Source organism: Tamandua tetradactyla, chromosome 22 (assembly GCF_023851605.1).
Source record: "Tamandua tetradactyla isolate mTamTet1 chromosome 22, mTamTet1.pri, whole genome shotgun sequence".
Lineage (NCBI taxonomy): Eukaryota > Metazoa > Chordata > Mammalia > Pilosa > Myrmecophagidae > Tamandua > Tamandua tetradactyla.
In genome coordinates this window covers 7853396-7874964 of record NC_135348.1, presented here as the reverse complement: position 1 = coordinate 7874964, position 21569 = coordinate 7853396, and the positions used below count along the sequence as shown (strand labels likewise).

General features: G+C 34.2%; 1 protein-coding gene across 1 annotated transcript in view; it reads left to right on the top strand.

Moving 5' to 3' along the window:
* Window positions 1–21569, top strand: part of RXFP1 (relaxin family peptide receptor 1) — a 113377-nt gene that overhangs the window by 38609 nt on the left and 53199 nt on the right. Inside the window, exons 4-5 of the mRNA XM_077139555.1 lie at window positions 486–669; window positions 19713–19784. Of these exons, the coding sequence (XP_076995670.1) occupies window positions 486–669; window positions 19713–19784 (256 nt within the window). The remainder of the gene's footprint in view (window positions 1–485; window positions 670–19712; window positions 19785–21569) is intronic.

Below are 21569 nucleotides of genomic sequence, written 5' to 3'. Positions count from 1 at the left end.
CAAAGGAAGATTATAAAATTGCAAGCCCATCAAAATCCTTTGAAGAACTCCCGAATTTTTCAGGAAAAAAGAACACAACATTCTATCAATAATGATTAGTTCTCCTCTTTGACGTGAGTTAACAATGATTTTGTGCTCCATTAAAGGTTTAGATTATGTATTAATAAATATTTTGCTTTTAAATAGCAGCTTTGATATGGACATCAAAGTTCACCACACATGATTATGTTAGTCTTGGTCATAGCCACAGCCCCAGGGTCAGTAAGTGCAGATGATTTCACTCGTTTTGCAAGAAAAGGAGAAGAGCAGCCTGCTATTAAAAAAAAAAAAAAAAAGGCATGGACTGGTAGAGGTATATGCTTCCAAATGTTAATACTCTAGCATCGTTGTTGGTTAAATCAAAAGAAAAATAAGAAAACTTGAAGTATGACCCAAATGTCTTTGGTAAACCATGACATATATTGTTCTAAATAATTTTCTCATAGCTTTTCATTTCATTTTCATTACCCTCCTCTTCCTGGCCTCTCACTGTTATCATTTCTTACTACCTCCTCTTTATTCAGTGGCTGGTTCCGTGCCCATGCAGTGTCTTTGCCAAGGTCTAGAACTTGCCTGTGATGAAGCCAACTTGCGAGCTGTCCCATCGGTTTCTTCAAATGTGACTGTAATGTAAGTAGAAAAGAATGGCTTCATCCTGACAGCCAGAATAGCACCTGTAAAATTGTACCATAAAAAAAGTGCATATTAATAAAGCATTTTTCTTCAAAGGTGATATTGTTCCTTGGTGGATTATAGTTATTGCTCATATTTGTCTGGCATATTAATTGCCTGGCCCTATTCTATATTACTTCATATATTAACTTATTTAATACCTTATAACAATCCTATGAAACATTTAATATCATCATATCTTATCTAAACAAAAGATAACATCAATCATATGTGCTACTAAAGAAAAAAGACTGATGAATTATGATACTATCTACATTTAAAATAAATGGTCCTTTTGAGTATTAAAAAAAAAACTACCAAATACACTATTATATAGAGCTTTCCTATCACATAGAATTTTTATATGACACTAATTGAAAGAACTCTTTTGAGACTTTATTGGATACCATTTTAATACACTCTAGTGTAAATAAGAAAGAAAATACGTCAAATAAATTCACTAAAATATTCCCAGAATTTCACAAGGTGTAACTCCTCTGAATCACACTTTAATTCAGAGATGCTGATGTTGTTTCTTTTCTAAGTCAGACTTGAATATGTAAAAGTGAATTATCCTCAAAGTTAACAAGTGGTTTATTCAGTACAAATTTTGAATTCAACCAAGCTTCAGCAATACACACACATGCATATATCAACAAAATGTAAAATATTTTACTGAAACTTCCAAAGAAAGAAATCAGGGGGAGTAGTATGAAGACTGAGATTTCTTAAATGGATATTTCAATCCGTTATTTTTACTGAGATTTTTGTTTTCACCCAGTTTTAATGCCTTTTGGCTCCAGCTCTGGATGTACAAAAACAGAACAGGAATAATTGTAGAGTTTACAAATGTTGACAAAATCTGCTTTTTTCCCAAAGCATATAACACAGTATTTATGCTTGAATATAAGGGGTAAGCTGCAGCTCAGAGCTGCTGTTGACAGCGTACCATCAAATTCATGAGTCAACTCTGGGGAGTTTACCCACTTGATAGCAGCCTGGTAATATGATTAAAAACAGCTGGCAGGGTAAGCTACAAAGACCTGTTTTCCAAAGGAGAAAACATTCCCACCTGAACTAAGGAAAAAGAAGTTATTCTACATTCTATCCTATCCTTGTCTCACAATAGTTCTTTTTCATAATAATTAGTCTTACTAGGGAAAAAAAAAAATACCCAAAAGGATCTGAGTTTCTGTGAAGAGTTTCCATGTGTTGAGGATTGAAGTATGTCTCCTACAAAAGGCATGTTTCGGTGCCAAATCCCTGGCCAGTAGGTGTGAACACATTTGTAGATAGGACATGTGAAGATGTTATTAGTTAAGGTGTGTCCAAACTGAGTGAAGGTGGGCCTTAATCCAAAATGGTAAAGTCTTTATAAGCAGACAGAACTGGAAACAAAAAATGAGAAGCCACGGGAGCAATCAGAAGCTGGAAGTCAACAGAACCCAAAAGAGAAATGAGAAGATGTTTCCATGTGTATTGCCATGTGATGGAAATGCCAAGGAATCCAAAGATTGCCCACCAGCCAGAAGATAACCCCAGGAGGAGGCAAGCCTTCTAGCCTCTGGAGCTGTGAGCCAATGAATTCTTCTTGTTAAGCCAACCCATTGCATAGTATTTGTTTTAGTGGCCAGGAGATTAAAATGAATTATTTAAATCCTGACTGGAACTGCAGGCTATAAGAATTTATGATGATTTTTTCAAGGAAAAAGAAAAAAAGTCTTACCTGCACTGCTTACATGAAATTTCTAGAAAACCCAAGTCAAAGAATACCCTGATGCCACCAACCTCATTTTTCTCACTTTTCCCACAAGCAAAATTTGAATTCACCTCAACAACTCAACTAATCTTCGTAAGAGAAAGGAACAAAATGAGAGTGATGGAGGAACAGTAGGATGAGACAAAGACTAACTGGTGTGTGAACTCCATGTACAGACATTCAGATTCAATTAAAGCAAAAATCACTGTCCACATTTGCATACATACATACATTCACAAAGAAATTTGTGTAGTGCCGTGGATCACCAGTTTGCCACTGGTATAAAGAAAAAAATTGGGATCAGATGTTTCCAATTTGAGGTAACATGAAATTTCACTCCATAGAAATTTTCAATAGGCATCTGGAAATATAAGAATAAAGGAGTGGCCAATTTAAATTTTATTTCTACAACATCATCTTTTGTTATTGTTTTAAAAAAAGATATAGTATTTTCTTGTGCTTTGGGTTGAGCAGCTTGAATCAGGTTTATACTTTCTCTGCAGAACACTGATGATAGTCAACATCATGCCTGGTTCCAGTCATTTTTTGTTCAATCCCACAGTGAAAAGGAGCTTTAGGCTTTTTAACAAATGCCTTAGAAAAGTAAGTGCCAAATTGTATTACTGAGCTGTTTTCAGATTTTGAGTTGAAACTATTACAGGGAAATAATGTCAGAAATAGATCATATCATACATAAGTACATTATCAAAGAAGCCCATAATCCAAGTAATGTTTATTGAAGTTAGGAATTTTTTAAAAGATGTTTCACATAATGAACAAACAGGCAAACAGATAAAAGTATGTGTATATTTCTATATTGTTCTTGCTTTCTAAATGTGAACTTCTTCTGTTTAGTGAGCTGACTTAAAGTCACTAGAACTATATAATCCAATCGAAAGAGGTGTCTTTAAAAACTAGATTCTAAGAGGTGCAAGGGTAGTTCAGTGGGAGACCCAGGTTCAATTCCCAGCCTATGTACTTCCGAGAAAAAAAAATTCAACAAATAATGCAGCAATGAGGGGATAGTCTCATGGAAAAAGAATGAAATGTGGCCCCCACCATACAACATACAAAAACTAGGTTCTAGAACTGGCTTTGATAATGACAATAAGACTAGGCATTTTCATACACATACACACCTACACACTCACTCTCAAATAATAAATATATATATAATTAATATATGTTATCATCATCATTATCCATTAACATTGATTGAGCAACAAACACAATAAACAAGTAAATATATATAATATGCTAGAAAACAATTATTGTGGTAGCAAAAGCCAAACAGGTTGAGGAGTATTCAAAGTGGAAAGAGGGTCACCTGCAATTTTAGTTAGGGTGCTCAAGTTAGATCTCATTGAAAAGGTGACATTTGAGTAAGGACTTGAAGGGTATAACAGAGTTAGCTTTATGGACTGTTCCAAGTAAAGGAAAATAATAGACATTGAGATAAGAGAATGTTCCATGTTTTCAAGAAAAAGTAAAGAAGCCAGAGTGGCTATAGCAGAACAAGAGAGTAGGAGATAAGTTCAAAGAGTTAACACATAGAAGGATTGAGTGAAATCACTTAAGACCCTTAGTTCATTGTGAGAACTTTAGCTCTTATTCTAAATAAAATGGGAGTCACTGGAGGATTTTGAGCAGACTAGTTACATGCTCTGGCTCACATTTATAAAGGAGCACTCTGGCTATTGGTTGAGAATAGACAGTAGAGGACAAAGGTGAAAGCAGAAAGACCAGTTAAGCTATTGAAGTAAACCAGAAAAGAGATGACAATGCCTTGGATTTCTGCATGGAATGGATGGGAGCTGGGGAGGCTGGTTAAAATAAAAGTCAAGGAATCAAGGATGCCAAAGATTTAACCCTGAACTCAGGAAAGAGTTTCCATCAACTGAGAAGTGTAAAACTTCCTCTTAGGAAGGAAGATTAGAGGTCAGTTTTGAACATGTTAATTTTGAAGTAACTATGCGGAAGTAAACGAAAACCACATGTTTAAGTTTGCTGAAGCTGTTAGAACTCACTATACCAAGAATGGATCTGTTTTTATAAAGGGATTTATTAAGTTAAAGTTTCATAGTTTTAGGGCTATAAAAATGTCCAAATTAAGGCATCAACAAGAGAATACCTTCACACAAGAAAGGCTTATTTTCTGTCACATGGGAAGATACACAGCGATGTCTGCTAGCCCTTTGCTGCTGGGTCTCAATGCTTTCAGCTCCTCCTCAGAGGAAGCAGTGGCCTCCTCTCTGTATTTCTGTCTCCAAGCATCTCCAAACATTTGGGTGAGCTCCCTCCACAATGTTTCTCCTTTTAAAGGTCTCAGATAAACTAATTAAGACCCACCTTGAATGGGCAGAGTCACATGTCTTATCTAATCAAAAAGTTACATCCACAATTGAGCATGTCAGATCTCCACAGAAACAATCTAATCAAGAGGTCCCACCTTACAATATTGGACCAGGATTAAAAGAACATGGCTGCCCCCACAAAATTGGATAGGATTAAAAGAACATGCCTTTTTTGGAGTACATAACAGTTTCAAACCAGCACGGCACCCGAATAAGAACAAGCATGGGTACTTATTCAGAGCTTGCTATAGCAAAAAGTCAGCCAGCATCACATGCATTTGTCCAAGATTCAAAGGTAGGTAGGGGAGTTGAAAAACTTTATACTGAAAAAAATAGAAAGCTTCATATATTCTCTGATTAGAAGACTGTTGGCATGGGGAAGCTACAGGCAGGCTAACTAGAAGCAGAGAACCTTATGTGATTGGTTTGGGGAGTATATTTTGTTTTCTTTGGTTGGTTCTGAGTTGGAAGTTAGGGCAAAAATTAAGGAACCTAGCAGCCATTGACCAGTGATGCTTTGGGGCCAATTATTTCAGAGGTTAGCTTTCTGTATTGATTGCTTCAAAGTTTTGAGTCAGAGTTAAACTTTTACATATGATCTGACCTTTGTCCCTTTGTACATTCATTCTCTCATCTATTAGATATCTTAATAGAGATGATGTACTGGCAGGTTAATATATGAATCTGGAGTTTATCTGGGCTGAAGATGAATTTGGAAATCATCAACATATATTGGCATTTATCTGTATACGCCTATTTGAAGAAGTCATAAAGAAGAATAGAACCCAGAAAGGAGACTGAGTAGCAACCCATTATTCAGAAAAACACCTAGATAGTTTAGTAGCCTGGAAACCATGTGAAGAAAATGTATAAAATATAGCTTGATCTTTTCGATTAAGCTGTTTTCATGAAGGTGTGACCCACCCAATTGTGGGTGGGATATTTTGATTAGGTAGTGTCCATGAAAATGTGTCTCCACCCATTCAAGGTGGGTCACTTATTAGAGTCCTTTAAAAGGGAACCATTTTGGAAAAGGCTTCACAGCCAACACAGAGACATTTGGAGTTGCAGGAAGAAAATGTCCCCGGGAAAGCTATTTGAAACCAAAAGGACCAATAGATGCCAGCACATGCTGTCCCAGCTTACAGAGGTGTTCTGGATCCATCAGCCTTTCTTGAGTCAAGGTACCTTTCCTTGGATAACTTTTGGACATTTCTATGGCCTTAGAACTGTAAATTTATAACTTAATAAATTCTCTTTATAAAAGTCAACCCATTTCTGGTATATTGTATTTCTGGCAGCATTAACAAACTACAGCAAGTGGCTAGATGGGACTAAATCCTTATTGAAGTGGATTTAAGAAAGAATGTAGGAATATCTTGGACTGAAGGATAATGTTCGTTACTTGATTCTGATTCTCTACATTCATCTTCCTCCACTCAAAAATAATAAAATCAACAAGGAGCACAAATGAAAATCACATGACCCAACATTCAGCATTACTAGTCAACATTATTTGGACCCAGAGAATACCACAATCTTCAAATTACCTTTAAGTCCAGGTCAAACAAAACACCAAATTCCAACAAACCCCTTGCTTTCACCTATAAGAATGGAGTGCAAAGAATGGGGGGGAAATGTAAAAGATTTCCATGAAGAAGAGGAAAATGGGGCATAAGACTTGGATGAAATTAACAAAATCACCTCCACTAGGAGAAAGTCCAGCATAAGTGCCAAAACACTGAACACAGACCTGAGAAAGTGAAGGGGCTTGAAAATGAGCAGGAACAGGAGTGGCAACCTGAAAAAAACATTATTTCTAAATGAAAATCAAATAATAGTGAAGGTGAGGTACCCTTTGGAAATGTGGCAGTGAAGAAAAGGAATTAAGAGACAAAAGGTAATGATCCTGGAGAAGAACAAAACAAGACACAGTCATTCCCTCCTCTTCATTCCATCACCAACAATAGCATACATTATGAAATATAATCAGCACATCACTAAACTAACAGAACAGTGTTCCATAAAATAGCTAGAATAGAAAAAAATAAAATAAAATAATAAGCAAAAAGCTATGAATCAAAACATTTCACCTGATGAAATTCTCCCCCAAAATAGCAACTCTGATATAGAAGAAAATGGTAATGTAATATCCCAAACTCAACCAAAGAGATATGAAAACCACCTTTATTCAGAAATTTTATAATTAAGAAAAAAAGGAAGGGATGTAATGGCTAAGAGCTATGTACCTCAGAAAACATGTTCTTAATTCATTCCTGTTGGTCTGAACCCATTGTAAATAGGACCTTTTGATGAGGTTACTTCAGTAAAGGTGTGGCCCCACTGAATCAGAATAGGTCTTAATCCTATTACTGGAGACCTTTATAAGCAGAATGAAATTCAGAAGCAGAGATTGCAAACTAATATTAGATGAGGAAGGATCAGGCCAAAATGCATTAAACAAGACAAATAAGAATATTTTATAATTCTAAAAGACAGAAACTACAACAAGGCAAGAGATATACACAGAAATATATAAATAATAACAGACTTTGAGATGCCAAAAAATGAAAGCAAAAGAATAAAAAGGGTCATGCCATAGAAACCTAAAAACTGTCCATTAAGAAAATTTTGTGGGGTGGGCCATGGTGGCTCAGCAGGTAAGAATGCTTGCCTGCCATGCCTGAGGACCCGGGTTCGATTTCTGGTGCCTGCCCATGTAAAATAAAATAAAATAAAATAAATAAATAAATAAAAAGAAAGAAAATTTTGTGTAAAAGGTAAAATGCAAACAGAAATTACAGAATGTCTGGAAAATAATGATAATAAAATACTATATTATCAAGTTCTATGAGATATATATGTATATATATATATACACACATAATCAATGATCAGAGGAAATTTCTATCCCTAAACTCCTATGTCATGAAAATTAAACAATAAAAGTAAACTAAATTTTCAACTTAAAAACCAAGAAAAGAAGTTACCTAAAATAAGTACAGCAACAGAACAATAAAGATTGAAACAGAAATTAGTGAGGTAATACGGTGGGTAATATAGTGGAGTAGGGAGCTCTAGGACTCAGTCCTTCCACCAAAACTACTATTAAACAGGCAGGAACTGTCTGAAACAAGGAATTTTAAATTCCAGAGGCCAGAAGAACACAGTACAGAATCCAGGGAAGAGCCAGAGGAAGAAGCTGATAAATTACAGTCCAGAACTGTAAGTTGCTCTCTCCTCACAGTGGCTACCAGCACCCATCCCCACCCTTGCAGCAGACCACCACAGGGTTCAGTTCCTGGCTACATGTTGGTGACATAAAGGGACATAAAAATCCTCTCCCCCAATAACAGGGGTGAGCATGGCCTATTGCTGTACACATCTTTTGATTAGCAAATTTGGATCCCTGGGTCCTGGCTCTAAGGATAGCTAGTATTTCAACCCACTCCTGACAAAGGTGAAGGCAGCCATTGTTTCCACCTTCACTGTGCAGGGGTGGAAGTGAAGGAGATTTAAAGAAGCAGAACTTCCTCAGGGCTGCAGGGGACAGTTAGCTGAAGGGCTGCATATTCTGGGCAAGCCAGGATAGCTCAGCTGTGGGGGGCTGTCACAGTAGCTAAAGGTACCCTTCTCCAGGGCACTCTGGAGTTGGACTACACCCCATAGGTGGGTCCCTGTCCGTGCTTTGGCTGGGCAAGACTGATTTGAGCAAGTGTTCTTCAGGGTGGCCCTTCTGCCAGAGTTTGCCCTCCAGGCAAAAGCAGCATGAGACAATGAAAGTACAAAAAACCATAAAGACAGTCTAGGACAAAGGCCTGCCGGCTTCAGATGCCCAGGAGAGGGAGGTCAACCAATTCCTGTAAACAGGGAAACTCCAAAACAGCTAAGAAGCAAAATCCCAGGACAAGACAAAAGACCAGCAAGACAGGGAAAACCCTGCACGGTGCAGTCACCTCGGGCAGATCTTCCTGGCAGGAGGACTGAAGCTCAAGAACATCTCTCGCTTAACATCAGTCAGTTGCAAAAGCATAGACACCACACTGAGAAAATCTCAGAGTCAGCATTTTAAAATATAAAAATACAGTGTATTACAAGAGCACAAGACAAATGAACAGGAAACGATGGTCCATCCAAAGGAAGAAGAGGAAAATAGAGAAAAACACCAACAAAAAAGGATGCGAATGTGGACACACAGAACAAACCTTTTTTAAAAATGATCTTTAAAATGCTTAAGGAGATGAAGGAAAATGCAGAGGAAGAACTACAGGATATCAGGGAAGCAGTGAATAAGCAATATGAGAGCCTAGGTAATGAGATAGAAATTTTTAAAAGGCGCCAAACAGAACTACTGGATTTAAAGACCACAATAACTGAAATGAAAAATGTCCAGAAGGATTTCAAAAGCAGATTGGAGCTGGCAGAAGAAAGTTTCAGAGAACTTGATGCAAGACACTTGAAATGAGCCTGGCTGAGGAGCAGAAAGGAAAAAGAAATATTAAAATTGAAAATAGTCTAAGACAGCTATAGGACACCACCACATGCACCAATACACGTATTATAGGAGTCCCAAAAGAAGAGAGAAGAAAGTGTCAGAAGGAATACTCAAAGAAATAATGACAGAGAACTTCCCAAGCTTAGCAAAGGGCATGAATAGGCAATTTCAAAAGGTTCAGAGAACACCAAACATGATAAATATGAAGAAAAACACACCCAGTCATATGTTTATTATGCTATTAACTGTAAAAGAAAAGGAGAGAGTTCTGAAAGCTGCAAGAGAAAAGAATTATGTTACATATAAGGGAGACTCAATTAAATTACATGCCAATTTCTCATCAGAAACCATGGAGTCAAGAAGGCAGTGGAATACTTAAAGTACTGGATGAAAGCAATGGCCAACCAAAAATTTTATATCCAGCAAGACTTTTTTTCAAAAATGAGGTCGATCTCCAGGACATCAGATAGTTCCATTTCCCTACCCCATATAAGTGACAGACCCTTCCAATATTAAAAATTTAGAATTGCTATAGCCCCAACAACCCCAATGAGAGGTATGGAAAGATCAAAGGTGATGGTGGAGTTATACATAGAAGAAACCACTTAACAAATGAATATGAATGCTGAGTCATCAAATTGATTTCTCTTTTAGTCTCCACTATTTCAGAGCAACTAGATGTAAAAACTTAAAATTGTGAAATTGTAACCCTTGTCAAAGTCTGAAATATGTTCTACAACTAATTATGGTGCTGTGCTCTGAAATTTATAGCTTTTTTCTATATATGTTATTGTTCAGAAAAAAAAGAAGGAAAAAAAGTCGATTGTGACGCTAAAAAACTATTTAAGCCTTCTAGCCTCCTATTTCTGGAGCAGCTAGAAGGAAAAATATGAGAGGATCATATGGTAGCCCACGACAAACTCTGGGATCTGTCCTGTAACCATTTGTTGAAGGGTGCTTTTGAAAACCATTGCCTTTTCATTTTTTTGCTTTGTATGTATGTTATACTATACAATAAAAAAAGTTTTAAAAAATGAGGGTGAGATTAAGACATTCTCAGATAAACAAAAACTGGGGAGTTCATAACCACTAGACATATACTACAAGCAATGCTAAAGGTATTCTTCAGACTGAAACGAAAGAACATGAGACAGTAGTTCAAAGCAGCTAAAGAAATAAAGACCTGTGGTAAAGGTAACCATTTGGGGAATTATAAATGGCAGTATTATTGTAGTGTTCTGTTTGGTATGTAACTGTACTTCTTACTTCCTACAGGAACTAAAATATACAGGAAGGAATGATAAATCTAGGTTTTTGGACAAACAGATATAAGTACAAAGATATAAGTGGTAACAAGTACAAAAAAATAGTGGGGGACAAAGTGATATAAGAAAAGTATATGTGCATGCTGTTGAAGTTAAAGTTGGTGTTGATTCAAATATGACTTATATATTTAGGATATTAAATTTTAATTCCATGGCAACCACAGAGAAATTAGATGAAAAATATATCCAAATATAAAAGAAAAGACAGCTGGGGTGGCTACACTAATATTGGATAAAATAGACTTTGAATGAAAAACTGTTATGAGGGACAAAGATGGTCATTAGCTCCTGATAAAGAGGACAATTCAACAGGAAGATGTCACAATTACAAACATGTAATCACCTAATAGGAGAGCCAAAAAACTTATGAAGCAAATACTGGCAGATTTAAAGGGAGAAACTGACAGTTCTAAATTAAAAGAAAAAAAAATACAGAGGATATAAATAACAAAAATGGGAAATGAAAAGGGGGATATTAGTGCTGAAATAAAAAGGACTACAAGGGGATAGTATGAACAACTGTATGCCAACATATTAGATAACTTAGACGAAATGAAAAAATTCTTAGAAACATGCAAGCTACTACATTAATTCAAGAAAAAATGAAGTATCTTAACAAACCAATTACTACAAAGAATTTGCATTAGGCAAATAGATGTTATACCCGAATCACAATCAACAAAAGAAAAAATAAATAAATAGGACCTCATCAAATTAAAAACTTGCTCCTTAAAAGACTTTATCATGAAAGTAAAACAACAGCCTACACAATGGGAGAAAATATTTGGGAAACATGTATCCAATAAAGGTTTAATATACAGACTAAATAAGGAAATCTTTCAATTTAACAACAAAAAGACAAACGAACCAAAAAATGAGCAAAAGACTTGAATAGACATCTTTCCAAAGAAGATATACAAATGGACAAAAACATCTGAAAAGATGTTCAACATTAGATATCAGGAAAATGCAAATAAAAACCACAATGATACCATTTCACATCCTCAAAATGACTTTTTTTTTTTAACATGGGCAGGCACTGGGAATCAAACCCAGATCCTCTGGCATAGCAGGCAAGCATTCTTGCTTGCTGAGACACTGTGGCCCACCCTAGAATGACTATTATTAAAGAATAGAAAGTAACAAGTGTTAGAAAGGATGCAGAGAAATGGAAACACTCATTCATTGCTGGTGGCAATATAAAATGGTGCAACTGCTATGGAAGACATTTTGGTTGTTCCTCAGAAAATATAGAACTACCATATGCCCCAGCATTCCCACTACTAAGTACATATCCAAAGTATAAAAGCAGGGACTCAAAGGGGTATTTATACATAAATGTTCATAGTGGCAATATTCACTATTGCCAAATCATAGAAAGCTACTCAAGTGTCCATTAACCAATGAATGGATAAATAAAATATGACATAAACACACAATGGAAAATTATTCAGCTGTAAAAAGGAATGAAGCCCTAATGCATGCAACAATATGGATGAACCTTGAAGACTTCATGTTGAGTGAAATAAATCAGACACAAAAAGATACATATCATGGATCAACTGGAAGGAAAAGACTAAAATTGTGCAACTGTAACCAATACCAAACTCTGAAATCTGCTCTATAGCTAATTGTTTTGGTGTGCTCTGAAATTTGTTGCTTTTTTGTGTATATGTTATTTTTCACAATAAAAAATTCCTAAAGAATCTATAAAGCAACTAGTAGAACTGAGTTAAATTATCAACAATGAAAGACACAAGATTAATTTTCAAGATTCAATTGTATTTTTAAATACTCTCAATAAGCAATTGGAAAATAAAAACAATAGCATAAAAAATAAAACACTTAGGAATAAGTTTAGCAAAAGATATGCAAGATCTCCACACTAATCACTGAGAGAAACTTTTAAAGACACACGAATCAGAGAGATAAATAGTATTCCTGGTTTGGAAGACCTAATAATTTTAGGATGACAGTTCTCCTCAAGTTGATCTATAGAATCAGCCCAATCCAAATAAAAATCCCAGTAGGTTTTGCATGGAAATTAAGAAACTGATTCTAAAATTTATCACCAAATATATCAAATTCAAATTTTAAATGCCTTGTCTAATATAAACAGACAAAATTTGAACATAAAAAAGGTGAATATTGTATGATCTCATTGTTTTGAAACAATTGGAATAACCAACTCTTAAAGTCAGAATCTAGAATATACCAGGGGACTGAGTGGGGATAAGGAGTTGGAAGTTAAGGCTTAAAATGTAGAACATTAGGTTAAAATAAATTTAGTTTGAAATGCTAGTGGTAAATGAAAGCGAGGGGTAAGGGGTATGGTATGTACAATCTTTTTTTTCTCTATTATCGTTTTATTTCTTTTTCTGTTGTCTTTTTATTTCTTTTTCTAAATCGATGCAAATGTTCTAAGAAATGATGAATATGCAACTATGTGATGATATTAAGAATTACTGATTGTATATGTAGAATGGAATGATATCTTAATGTTTTGTTTGTTAATTTTTTTAATTAATAAAAAAAGTTTAAAAAATGTAGAACATTAGTATTTTCAATGATGGAAATGTTTCTGTAATGGATGGTGGTGATGGTAGTACAACTTTGTGAGCACAGCACAGTTAACAGCACTGAAATAAATGATTAAAAGGGCAAATGTTAGTTTGTACATACGGTAACAAAATTAAAATTAAAAGAAAAAGTCCATGGAACTACATTATATAAACAGTGAACCCCAGGTTAAACCATGAACTTTAATTAATAGTACAATTATAAAAATATGCTATCATAATTGTAGCAAATGTTCCACACCAATGCAAGGTGCTCATAATAGGGTGATAAATGGGAACCCTGTATTTTATGATGATTGTTCTGTAAACACACAACCTCTCTAATAAAGAAAAAATTAGGGAAAAATAATGAGGTGGAAAACAAAAATATTAGGCAAAATTAATGTATCAAAATATTAGTTTCTTGAAAAAAATTAACAAAATAGACAAACTATTTAGCTAATATAGTCAAGACAAAGGGACACAAGTCAAAATAAGAAATGACAACTGGAAAATAACTACTGATACAGGAGAATTTTTTTAAGTTTTAAGAGACCACTTTTCACACTGCCCGTGTAAATAAATTTGAGAACATACATGAAAGGATAATTTCTTAATAAAATACAGTTTCCAATTGCCATACGAAATAAAGAAGGTTATAAAGAATTGACTCTACAAGAAAGCACCTGGTCCAGTTGACCCACACAAATAGACAAAAGTAAACATTAGAAGCAGAATAAATAGAAACGAAGAAATATTTTTTACCTGTAACATAATAGTATTCTGGAGAACCTTAAAGAATAAAGACTAAAACTAACACCAGCAATAAAAATATTCAGTTAGCATGATAAAAAAAATTAACGTGCAAAAATCAACAGCTTTCATATAATAAATAACCGATTAGAAAATATCATGAACGATTAGATTAAACTCCAATTACAATAGCAAAAGAAGAATAGTAAATACATAGGAGTACAGTTTTTAAATCTTCATTTTTAAAAAAGAGTCTTGAAACAACAAAAGCAGACCAAAATAGGTGAAAAGTAATTCTTGATTTGGGTTGGGATATTTTATAACCATCAAGGTGTTATTTTTCTCCTAGTTGATTTATAAGCATAATGCAATCTCAAAAAAATTAACCAGGATTCTCTCTGGAGCTAACTAAGTGAATGCTAGTGTTCATATGGCCTAATAAACACAAACTATACCTAGGAAAACACAGAGAAGAAAGCCTTATGACGGAAGTCTGTCTTTACCAGATGTAAAATATATCACAAATATATACATATATACACAAAGCCTATATAGTTTTTAAAAATATGGTACTGGTGCATGAATAAACAGATCAGTAGTACAGAATAGAAAGTCTAGAAATAGACCCAACCACATAGATAAATCTAGTATATGTTTTTAAAAAATGGTATCTCACTCAAATCACGAGAAGGAAAATGCCCTTTTAAATAAATGGTGACAACTGAATAATCATTTAGAAAAAGACACATTTAGATTCATTTTTTCCAAAGTGCTTAAGAACAAACTTTAAATGAGTCAGAAATGTACATGTAAAATATGGAACTATGCAAATATTAGAAAAGAACATGTAAAAACATGATAACCTGAGAGTAGGGAAAGCCTTTCTTACTATGCTTCAAAATCCAGATGCAATAAAACATTGATAAATTCATTTACAGAAAAATAGAAAGTTCTGGGAGGCAAAAAAAAATAAGAAAAAATAGCATAAGCAAACTCAAAAGCTAAATGATAAATAAGGAGAAAATATTTGCACATATATAAAAATATACATAAAAGATAAAACATAAGATAAAAGGCAATTTATTTTTTAAAATAACTTTAAATTTAAGGGGAAGAAAAGATAGAAAAAATCTCATAGCAACATGGGCAAAATACACAGACAAATTTACCCTTTACACTGAGATGTAATATACCTTTTTGGCAAGACTGTAGAGAAGTACTTGCTCATATATTGCAAATGGGAATGCAAAATGGTACAATCTCTATAAAGCATAATTTGGCAATATTTAACAAAACTACATATGTGTCTATACTTCAAACTAGCATCCTAATTCTAGAAATACACATTTAAGGGTTTTTTTTTAAGCCTTGTTATTTAATTTTGTTGAACATAATAGTACATTAATATACTTCCAAAATTCAAACCTATAAAAAGACATATTCTGAAAACTGTAACTCCCTCATCTCTCCCTCTTCACCATTCCTACTTATCCCTTGCAGATAACTTCATTTTTCCCTCATTTGTCCCTTCTGTGTTTCCTGCACAGAAATATGTAGCTATGTTATGCATTATTTTCTTATTTCCCCTTTTTCTCACACAAAAGGTAGCATACTATATATTCTCTTTTGCACTTTATGTTTTTCTTTACTTTATGTATATCCAAGAAATCATTCCACGTCAATTCATAGAGATTTTGTTTATTTTTACAGCTGTATATTACTTTACTTTGTGTATGTACTATATGTAGTTTCTTCAAAAATCCTGTTTGAGTATTTTGCAATTACAAATAAAGCCACAATGAAAACACATGACTGAATAAATAAATAAGTGGGAGAGAGAAGCTAAATCTTCCTTATTTCTAAATTCTAAATCTTCTAAATTCCAAATAACTCTGTAATTGGTTCACCCTCAAGGAGGCGTAGGTACTCCCTACTCATTAAGCATGGACTGTGCGTGGTGATTTCTTTCCAAAGAGTATAATATGGAAAAAGAGAGGAAAAAGGAGCAATTTTACAATGGAGAAACTTGGCAAACACTACCTCAGACAGATGGTCAAAACTAATATCAATAATCATACTGATATTATATACCCTTGATATGATGTGATAAGAATGTCACTTCACCTCTGTGTGAACCATCACCACTGAGAAAAATCAGACAACTCTCAATTGAAGAACATTCTACAAAATTTATGATCAGTACTCCTCAAAATTGCCAAACTCATTCAAAAACAAGGAAAATAAAGAGGAACCTAAGACATTGCTACTAAATGTAATGTGGTTTCCTTAATGGGATCCTGAAACAGAAAAAGGACATTAGAGAAGAACTGCAGAAATCTGAATAAAGTATGTCAATATTAGTTCATTAATTGGACACACCTACCGTACTAACATAATACGTTACTAGGGGAAACAGTGTAGGAACTCTGTACTAGCGTCACAATTTTTCGTGAATCCAAAACTATTTTAAAATTATTTTAAAATTAAAATAAAAGTAGATAGGATCAATGGATTAGAACCCCAGTGAGATCAAAGTTTTGTTGGAGTCTACTAAAATTAATAAGCAAAACAGTTAAGTCTCACAACATATATAATTCAACAATTAAAGTTTATATTATGGATCTTCAGAGTGCTTCTTGAATAGTCAAACTCTGAACATTGCATTTACAAATATAAGAATCTAGTATATTAAAAAGTATTTTGGTTTGTCCTATTAAATAAACACAGTAACACCTCCTTCCACTTCAATAAGATGCCATGAAATTATAGAGAATGCTATTTCAAATAATGCGAAAATATTTGGTGTCATTCAGAAAGAACTAACCTAAAAATTCTAGGCACTATTAATAAGAAGCCAATTTTCTAAGAAAAGTACATAGGAGAGACTTAGATAAGCCTACCTTCTCTCTACAGTAACTCTTTTTGCTCAGATGCCATTAACCTTTCCTTCTTGAGTTCTTTCAAGAAACTCATGTGTTGCTCTTTCATAGAATCTTCAGCATTCTTCCCTTACTGTGGTTACTGGGGTCCTATTCTTCTCAACTAGAGAAAGGGAAATGCCATGGGTTCCATGAGGACCCAGAGCATGAGTTTTCCATTTATCTGTCAAAGTTCCTAAAAGACTATAGTATGCTCTAAATAACTATTTTTAAATTGAGTTTAAAAGTAAGTAATAAAAATCAAACAATCTGATTTAAGTCCTGGCCCTGAACTATAAAACTAAAGTTAATATCCAAAAAAAGTTCTCTATTAAAAAAATAAATGCTACCTGACATCTAAATAACATATAAACTTCTTAGGTTGGCTCATATACTTTTATCCTCTCTATTCCTGTACAAATAGTAGGCAATCAACACATTTTTACTGAGAAAATAAACAAATGGATGAACAAACGAACACATTTTTATGAACATACTGAACTTTTTTTTTTGCGTCCTAAAAGCAAATTCAAATATATCACATTTTTTTTATATACAGCATAAACATTTAGCAGGATATAAAGTAGAATTTGGAAACTGGGCCAAACAAGAATCATTAGTAAAAAAGGGATCCTCATTAGTTGAAATAATGAAGGAAAGCATGTTGGTGATAGATACTCTAGCACTTAAGAGCAATTTTAAGAGAAAGTTATTAGTCCACCCAACTTTGGCATGCATTCATTTAAAAATAATTTAGTGGCTGGTATGGATAGTCTAGAATAGGATTTCTCAACCTTTTTTCTATTTTCACTAATGGCCTCTCCCCAGTCCCACTAAGGAGCCATCTTAAACTTTTTTTTTCCTTAACTGCAAATACTCCCCCCTGCCACCAGAAAGTTTTTTGCTTGTTTGTTTGTTTGTTCGCATGGGCGGGCACCGGGAATTGAGCCCAGGTCTCTGGCATGGCAGGCGAGAACTCTGCCACTGAGGCACCATTGTACCCTGCCCCCCACCCACCCACGAAGTTTTGTCCATCTTCTTTGTCTTTACATATTTAGGACAAATTTACGTATTTGTCCTAATCTCTTTACGTATTTAGGTATATCTTGTGCTTTAGAGATGAAGTGTAAGACTGTTTTTTGGATTAACACCTTCGTTAAGCATGCCTGGTCTTTTAGACTTTGGAACAATGTTTCTCAAATTACATTCTAAAAATGTGTTTCAGGAGGTTTCTATATATTTTAAGAGGGGTCCATTACCAAGTATAATGGTTAGGTTTGTGTGTCAACGTGGCTAGGTTATGGTGTCTAGTTATTTGGACACCATACTAGCACTAGCCTGATTGTTACTGTAAGGGTATTTCATGGATTTAAATCATTAATTAGTCAGTTGATTGCATCTTTGGCTAATTATATATAGAATCAACCAAGGAGATTGCCTTCAGTAATGAGCAAAGTTTCATTCAATTAATTGAAGGCCTTAAAAGCAGTCAGAAAGAATTTCTCTCTGTACTTCAGCCAGCCAGCTAAAATTCACTAGAAATTTCACCAGAGTTCCCAACTGGCAGCCTGCCCTATGGCATTCAAACTTCCCAATCCCCATAATCGCTGAACCAATTTCTATAATAAATCTCTTACTATTGCCAGTTCTCTGGAGAATCCTGACAAATACACCAAGTTTAAGTAATACTGGTCTAAAATCTAAACATTGTTAGAGCCTTTTGTATCATACTTTCTTAACCTAAATCAATTTTGTCAATCAAGTATTTCCATCTGTTTATCTCACAGTATGACTTTATCAACGCGTATCTGCTCCAACATATTATAATTGTTACCATATTGTAAGAGGTCTTCTTATTGAAATTCCTCCTTTCACAGTTAAAGAGACTGAGCATTGGAAAGGTTATGTGTGATTCACACAAACAAACTTAGCTAAAGGCACACATGGGTCTGGGCCCCAGCTACAGTGGTATTGGGTTTTGGGGTTTTGTTTGTTTTCTTTTTATTTATTTATTTATTTATTTTGCATGGGCAGGCTCCAGGTTTCTGGCATGACAGGTTAGAATTCTGCCACTGAGCCACTGTTGCACCACCCTGTTTTCTTTTATTTTGTCTCCTATTGCACCACATTGCTTTTCTAGAAAATTAAAGGTTTAGATCCCTCCCATATAAATCCGACTATGTGGATTTGGTCTGTGTCAAGTTGCTCATCAAACTGCAATATAAGGGAAGTCTTTCTAGACAAGTTATTGTAAGAATGTCATCACTTATTGAATGAAGATGGTAAAATTGTATGTTTCAGTTGAAAGTTGCCTTCAAAACGAATCTGAAAAGAAAGCAAGACTAATGGAATGTCAGCAATGAACTTTTAAGGAATATTAAATTAAGCTCTTATTCCGGAGACCCGGGTTCGATTCTCGGTGCCTGCCCATACAAAAAGTAAAATAAAATAATTAAGCTCTTAAATGTATTTTAAACAGAAAACAACTTATTTTTATTGTCGCTCAAAAGTTGAATTGTTTTTCTGATATTCATTATATAAATATTTAAAAGGAAAGCATAACTGGAAATCAGTTATTTTTCCCAGTTTTATTATTTTAAAAAATATTCTCAAAATCATGTTGTAACATAAATGTAAGATGAATATCCTCAATAATACAAAATCAACATATTAGTCCTAGTAGAACGATATTACAAATTGAGAGTGAGGTAATAAAAGATAATGTTTACTGAAAGCTGGATATTTAAGTTAAAAAAGCTTATAGTTATTCATGTTGTTGTCTTTGTTTAAAAGAAAAAAAAATACCTAGATAAGAACCAAAAATTTACATTTATTTCAGGTCACTTCAGTGGAACTTAATAAGAAAGCTCCCTCCTGATGGTTTCAAGAAATACCATGATCTTCAGAAGCTGTAAGAAAAAAATTAATTCCCAGTAATGAACTAAAGTTAACTAGTATTTTTTGGTATATCTGTTTCTTCTCACTTCTGTGGAGAACAACACTGCACCACTGCTAAACAATTCCCTGAAGAGAAATTAGATCTAAACAATGGTACTGCCAGGTAGTATTTTTCCTGAGTAGTTCTTGAAGCCATTCTAGAAAAATCTCAGATACCTTACCCAAAAAAAACTAGACCCTATGTTCTGTGCTCTCGTGTGCTCATATGTGCTCCTATCACACTCCCCCAAAAGGGAGACACTAGGGGTTTTTACTTTCTGGCACAGCCTGAATTGTCTTAATGCCCACCTTGGAGAAAGAGTAATGGTCTTTTACTAGACCTGCCATCAAGGTTAGATAGTGACAGATTTTTATTCATATGTTTGCAAATTCAGTATCCTCCTAAAGTAGCAAATCACTGCGGTTTGAAACTTCTGAGAAGATTGTTTTGGAGATTTGACTCCATTTTCATATCAGCTTTGAATGTTGTGTTTTATTTTTACCTGAAATGGTATCTGACATCCTAGTTTCCCTTCAGTTTAGGATCTTGTATGTATTCTCAAAATCCACAAATAGACCCAAGGATGTTTGCCTGTTACTTAGGTCGACTTTGTGACATAGTCATATTGTCATATAGTTGAACTGCTGGGTTTAAATATGCTGTGCCTAAATCACACTATGGAGAAAATGTGTCAGAATTCTTCATTTCATTTTCTTACCTGTATTGGTTTTAGTTTGGGTTTTAGGCTAAAGAAATCTGGTATATAAATACATATTGGATATCTATATGTTGGATATATAACAGATAGAGGTACAGAACAGACAGTATGACAGAATCAAAAGAAAAAAATATGTTAATTTCATTGAATGAAATATCCTAAAAACTGAGAACAAAAATTCTAATGGAAATTACTTTTCTGAACTTTATACTGAACCCGTATTAACAATTAATGGAGAGGAACATTTCCAAATCAGTCTTGATCTTAAAACTTCAAAATGATACTTTCTATTCTATCCTCCAGCTTCTGGAATATGGAGAATTTTCTGACATATACCACCACTTCCTGTCCACATGTTTAAAAGTAGTTAGGACCATGAATTTAAATAACACAATTCTGGTTTACGTAACACAGCAGTTTAACTTTGTTGCCCAATAAAAATTGAACTAAATTACTGAACAGCCAATTTGTTCCAAGCAATAAATGATCAAAGTAATCTAATTTAAAAAGCTTTTCCTGATTGGGTATTAAAGATTTAGTTTGATTCAACCTCCAGACAATGCAGTCTATTGCTTAATAGATCATTATCATAGTTTAAAAAAATACATATTAGAGGCTTTCTGTATACTAGTGAGAAAGATGTACTTACCTACTATGGGATGGAGCCCATGGCACTTTGGTGAAATTGTTAGATGTGTAATAAACATAATAATACATCAAAATCAAATTAAATTGTATTGCATGTTGGAGAAATAGGAAATCTCTTTTAATTAAAATTTCTAATAAATTGAGACTCATTTCTGTTGAGTTTTCTCTTACTGTGTCTAAAATGTATAACATATATATAAACTCAGGATCCCCTAAAGGAAGATATGCCCATCACTCAGAGTAAGAGGTCAGCCCTAACTTTATGATTCTCCACAAGCTGGGGAAAGTACACATTGAAGCCGAAAGTTTTTATATGGGTGCACTTGATGCAATTGCTTCTGCTGTGGTATTTATTTCCTTTGACCTCCAGTTAACTCAAGGCCAAACTTCCA